Here is a 6,558-nt window from a genome sequence, read left to right on the forward strand (position 1 = left end):
CACCTATTTCACATCAACATTTCCACTTTAAAATAAATTCTTTGGTAAAATTATTATGTATTTTGGGTGTTTGCCACATAAAAATCATGCAAGCTGTTTTTTTTCTTTAAAACTTATTGTTCAAAAAATAATAATGAATCAAAATCAATGCTGTTATGAATTATTGAACTAAAGAAGGCTCGACTTATTTCACATCAAAATGTCCACTTTAAAATGTATTTTTAGGGAAAATATTAAGTATTTTGTGTGTTTGCCACATAAAAATCATGCAAGCTGGTTTTTTCTTTCTTTAAAACGTATTGCTCAAAAAATAATAATGAATCAAAATCAATGCTGTTATGAATTACTGACCTAACGAAGGCTCGACTTATTTCACATCAAAATGTCCACTTTATAATATATTTTTAGGGAAAATATTACGTATTTTGTGTGATTGCCACATAAAAATCATGCAAGCTGTTTTTCTTTCTTTAAAACTTATTGCTCAAAATATAATAATGAATCAAAATCAATACTGTTATGAATTATGGACCTAAAAAAGGCTCAACTTAGTTCACATCAAAATGTCCACTATAAAATATATTTTTGGGGAAAATATTGCTTATTTGTGTGTTTGCCACATAAAAATCATGCAAGCTGTTTTTTTCTTTCTTTAAAACTTATTGCTCAAAAAATAATAATGCATCAAAATCAATGCTGTTATGAATTATTGACCTAAAGAAGGCTCCACCTATTTCACATCAACCTTTCCACTTTAAAATAAATTTTTTTGGGAAGATATTATGTATTTTGGGTGTTTGCCACATAAAAATCATGCAAGCTGTTTTTTTTCTTTAAAATTTATTGCTCAAAAAATAATAATGAATCAAAATCAATGCTGTTATGAATTATTGACCTAAAGAAAGCTCGACTTATTTCACATCAAAATTTCCACTTTAAAATTCCTTTTTCAGGGAAAATATTACGTATTTTGTGTTTGCCACATAAAAATTATGGGAGCTGTTTTTTTTCTTTAAAACGTATTGCTCAAAAAATAATAATGAATCAAAATCAATGCTGTTATGAATTATTTACCTAAAGAAGGCTTGACTTATTTCACATCAAAATTTCCACTTTAAAATAATTTTTTGGGGGAAATATCACGTATTTTGTGTTTGCCACATAAAAATCAAGATTTTCTTTGACAAAAAGGGGCATAAAAAACGAACAAACAAAAAAAACAATGAAAAAATTATAAAAACGTATAATTGACGAATGGATCTGAAGTTGATCTGAAGCAGGGGCGTCCAAACTTTTTCCGCTTGAGGGCCGTACACTGAAAAATCAAAGCATGCGGGGGCCATTTTGAAATATTTTCATTTTAAAAACCAATACAATATATAGATTTTTTTTTTACTTTTCAAGTTTGGGAGCGGGAACCCGGAAGGGTCTCAGTCATAAAAATTTTTAAAATAAGACATACAGTATATACATTTTTGTATTCAACACTTAAATCTGTAGATCAATTTTTTAATGTTATTAGCTTTTTCCCAGCTGGACAATGTAGCTGGGGAGAGGGAAGTCTGGGTTTTTCTGTTTCGACTGCTGCCCCCGCGACCCGACTTCAGATAAACGGAAGAATATGGATGGATGTGCTTTTTGTCAAAACCCTGTTTTTTATGGCAAAACCACAAAATATGATACATTTCTCCCCAAAACTGTTAAAAATTGAAGATTTGATGTGAAGTAATTGGAGCCTGATACAGGTCAATAATTCATAACAGCATTGATTCATTATTCATTATTTTACTTGAGCAATGACAGTTTAAAAAAAACCCACTAAAATTATTGGGGATCCAAACGGCCGCACTCATAAAAGTGTTAAAAATAAGTCATACATTTTTTTAATTTTTTTTTTAACTTTCAACACAAGTCTCTTGAGCAGGATGTCCAAAGTGTGGCTCCGGGGCCATTTGCGGCCCACACCTCATTTTTTAATGGCCTTCGGCACATTTAAAAAATATTATAAAAAATAAAAAAAGCATAAAACAGTGGAATAAAAGAGAAAACTGGTGAAATGTAACAAGAAAAAGTTTCAATATTGACACTAATAACGCAAAGCTGCAAAACCACAAAATATGCTAAATTTTCTCCCAAAAGTGTTCAAAGTGGAAGATTCGATGTGAAGTAATTGGAGCCTGAAACAGGTCAATAATTCATAACAACATTGATTTTGATTCATTATTTTACTTGAGCAATGACAGTTTAAAAAAAACAAAACTCTAAAATTATTGGGAATCCAAAACGGCCCCACTCTTAAGTCATCCATTTTTTGTTGTTGTTTTTTTTTAAACTTTCTACACAAGTCTCTTGATCATGATGTCCAAAGTGTGGCTCCGGGGCCATTTGCGGCCCACACCTCATTTTTTAACGGCCCGCGACACATTTTAAAAATATCAATAAAAAAATAAAAATGTAAAAAAAAGTGCAATAAAAGAGAAAACGGGTGAAATGTAACGAGAAAAAGTTGAAATATTGACACTAATGACACAATGCTGCCTTGCAGGCTGTTATTTTCTTTAAAGCTGTCAGCGTGGCGCCGGTTGGGAGAGTGGCGGTGCCAGCATCCTGAGGGTTCCTGGTTCGATCCCCACCTTCTACCAACCTCGTCACGTCCGTTGTGTCCTTGAGGAAGACACTTCACCCTTGCTCCTGATGGGTCGTGCTTAGGGCCATCAGTGTGTGAATGGGTGAATGTGGAAATAGTGTCAAAGCGCTTTGAGTACCTTGAAGGTAGAAAAGCACTATACAAGTATAACCCATTTACCATTTACCATAGCTCAAAAAATAATAATGAATCAATTGGGTCCTATTACTTCACATCAAATATTCAAATTTGAAATGTTTTTTTGGGGGAAATATTGCATATTTTGTGTGTTTGCAATATAAAAAAACAAAAGGGCACAAAACAGACAGACAAACAACCAAACACACTCACATTCACACAATCATGAATTAAAATCAATGTTGTTATGAATTATTGACCTATTCAAAGCTCAAATATTCCACTTAGAATTTTTTTTCGGGGAAAATATTGCATATTTTGTGTTTTTGCCATAAAAAACTGGGTTTTGACATAAAGGGTATAAAGCATAACAATTCAATAAGAAATGTTTTATATTGACAGACCTGAAGGTGATGAAGAGATTTAAGAGTTAAACACACCCCTGATCTCGACTGGTCACCTGTCAATTACATCTAGACAAATATTCTCTCTTATGCATGAATATCGTGTGTCTCCTCAGGCCTGAGACTGACTCTTCTTCCATACAAGAAGTATCAGACAATAAGAGGATTTGGTGGAGCTCTGACAGATGCAGCGGCCATGAACATCCTCTCGCTTTCTGCCGGAGCACAGGACCAGCTGCTGAGACAGTACTTTTCCACTGAAGGTCTGCAATACTGTTTTGAAAATGAATGTATTTATTATTTCTAATCCCATCTAAAAATAGGATAATAAACTAACTACAACTAGATTTTTTTTTACTTTGATTTGTAAAAATAGGGATGATATATGAGAATAAAGCTACTTTTTTTTTTATAATAAAAAAAAAGGTGGAATCTCTTAAGCATAAAGTCCCAATATTTAGAGGGAAAAAGTGAGACGATTGAAAACATTTTTAAGTAAAAAATAAATAAATAGCAAGATAAGAGTTGGTGAGAAAAAGAAGACAATTCTAAGAATTATTAGAATAAAGTTTTACATTTGCCAGGGATAAAAATGAATAATATTTTGAAGGTACTATTTATTTTATTATCATTTTCTTCACTTATGAGAATGAAATGTAAAAAAAAAAATAGATTTAAAATATTTTTGTTACAGTACAAGAATGTCACAGAATTAAAGAAATAGTCATAATCTTTCAAGAAAATATGTTGCACTAATACAAGGAAAACCATAAAAAGAAAGATTTCTTCATATGTGAAAATAAAGTCATAATTTTACAAGAAAAAAATCCAAGAATTCATAAACCAAAGTAGTAAAATTGTACAACGTATGTCATTACAATGTTTTTGATAATTGATAAAGTTGTAATAATCAAACCAATTACGAGATCAAATTAAATTACGAGAACAAAATGGTGTGATATATTCCTAATAATCCAAGAAATAAACCTTAAAATATATTAAGAATTGTTAAATTTGAGTCAAACAATTGTGAGGAAAAGTGTGGTTATACTATGAGAATAAAGTTTAAATTTTCTGGATAAAAATAAATATGAGAGTAACGTTTTCTGAGAAAAATTGAGAAACATTGTGAGAATAAAGTTAAAATTATACAAATAAAATCTACCCCTATTTGTACGTACGTACGTACGTACGTACGTGTGTGTGTGTGTGTGTGTGTGTGTGTGTGTGTGTGTGTGTGTGTGTGTGTGTGTGTGTGTATGTATGTGTATATATATATATATATATATATATATATACACACACTGTATATGGCTGTATGTATGTATCATACATACATACATATAGTATGTATGTATATATGTATGTATCATATATATATATACATACAGTATGTGTATATGTATATATGATGTATGTATGTATGTGAAGTTGGCATGTTGTGTAAATGGTAAATAAAAACAGAATACAATGATTTGCAAATCCTTTTCAACTTATATTCATTTGAATAGACTGCAAAGATAAGATATTTAATGTTCCAACTGGAAAACTTTATATTTTTTGCAAATATTAGCTCATTTGGAATTTGATGCCTGCAACATGTTTCTAAAAAGCTGGCACAAGTGGCAAAAAAGACTGAGAAAGTTGAGGAATGCTCATCAAACACTTATTTGGAACATCCCACAGGTGAACAGGCAAGTTGGGACCAGGTGGGTGCCATGATTGGGTATAAAAGCAGCTTCCATGGACTGCTCAGTCATTCACAAACAAGGATGGGGCAAGGGTCACTACTTTGTGAACAAATGCGTGAGCAAATTGTCGAACAGTTTAAGACTAGCATTTCTCAACGAGCTATTGCAAGGAATTTAGGGATTTCACCATTTACGGTCCGTAATATCATCAAAAGGTTCAGAGAATCTGGAGAAATCACTGCACGTAAGCGGCAATGCCCGTGACCTTGGATCCCTCAGGCGGTACTGCATCAAAAAGCGACTTCAGTGTGTAAAGGATATCACCACATGGGCTCAGGAACACTTCAGAAAACCACTGTCAGTAACTACAGTTGGTCGCTACATTTGTAAGTGCAAGTTAAAACTCTACTATGCAAAGCCAAAGCCATTTATCAACAACACCCAGAAACGCCGCCGGCTTTGCTAGGCCCGAGCTCATCTAAGATGGACTGATGCAAAGTGGAAAAGTGTTCTGTGGTCTGACGGTCCACATTTCAAATAGTTTTTTGAAACTGTGGACGTCGTGTCCTCCGGACCAAAGAAGAAAAGAACCATCCGAATTGTTATAGGCGCAAAGTTCAAAAGCCAACATTTGTGATGGTATGGGGGTGTATTAGTGCCCAAGGCATGGGTAACTTACACATCTGTGAAGGCTGAAAAGTACATATAGGTTTTGGAGCAACATATGTTGCCATCCGAGCAACGTTATCATGGACGCCCCTGCTTATTTCAGCAAGACAATGCCAAGCCACGTGTTACAACAGCGTGGCTTCGTAGTAAAAGAGTGCGGGTACTAGACTGGCCTGCCTGTAGTCCAGACTTGTCTCCCATTAAAAATGTGTGGCGCATTATGAAGCCTAAAATACGACAATGCAGACCCCGGACTGTTGAACAACTTAAGTTGTACATCTAGCAAGAATGGGAAAGAATTACACCTGAAAATTTTCAAAAATTGGTCTCCTCAGTTCCCAAACGTTTACTGAGTGTTGTTAAAAGGAAAGGCCATGTAACACAGTGGTAAAAATGCGCCCTGTGCCAACTTTTTGGCAACATGTTGCTGCCATTAAATTCTAAGTTAATGATTATTTGCAAAAAAAAAAATAGGTTTCCCAGTTCGAACATTAAATATCTTGTCTTTGTTGTCTATTCAATTGAATATAAGTTGAAAAGGATTTGCAAATCATTGTATTCTGTTTTTATTTACGAATATATATATACAGTATGTATTTATATGTATGTTTATATATATATACAGTATGTATTTATATGTATGTTTATATATATATATATATATATATATATATATATATATATATATATATATAGGAACTACAGTCTGCATGGGAGCCAAACAGCTGGAAAGGTGTAACAACATTATTACAACTCCTTGTGCAGCTCCGAAGGCTTATTGTTTAAATGATTACCTATGTTTGAAGCAAAGGCGGTAATACGAATCGCCACGTCTGGTGAGGTGTGTTTTAAAGCAGAACTTGCAGCCCGGTGCTTTCCTGTTTTAAACGTCACCTTTATTGTTAGTTTTGAAGCCCAAATACATCCATATTGCGCTTCACGCACCCCCTTGATGAACCAGTAAACGTGCATTTTTTTGCCATTCCTCTTCTCCTCGATGTTATTGCTTGTATGCACTTTGTGTGCGTTT

At 33.4% G+C, this 6,558-nt stretch overlaps 1 protein-coding gene across 2 annotated transcripts in view; it reads left to right on the plus strand.

Moving 5' to 3' along the window:
- Positions 1 to 6,558, plus strand: part of gba1 (glucosylceramidase beta 1) — a 28,556-nt gene that overhangs the window by 6,953 nt on the left and 15,045 nt on the right. For both annotated transcript variants that reach the window (XM_061982923.2, XM_061982924.2), the window contains exon 3: positions 3,285 to 3,431. In XM_061982923.2, the coding sequence (XP_061838907.1) occupies positions 3,285 to 3,431 (147 nt within the window). The remainder of the gene's footprint in view (positions 1 to 3,284; positions 3,432 to 6,558) is intronic.

The sequence above is a fragment of the Nerophis lumbriciformis genome, linkage group LG21 (genome assembly GCF_033978685.3).
Source record: "Nerophis lumbriciformis linkage group LG21, RoL_Nlum_v2.1, whole genome shotgun sequence".
Lineage (NCBI taxonomy): Eukaryota > Metazoa > Chordata > Actinopteri > Syngnathiformes > Syngnathidae > Nerophis > Nerophis lumbriciformis.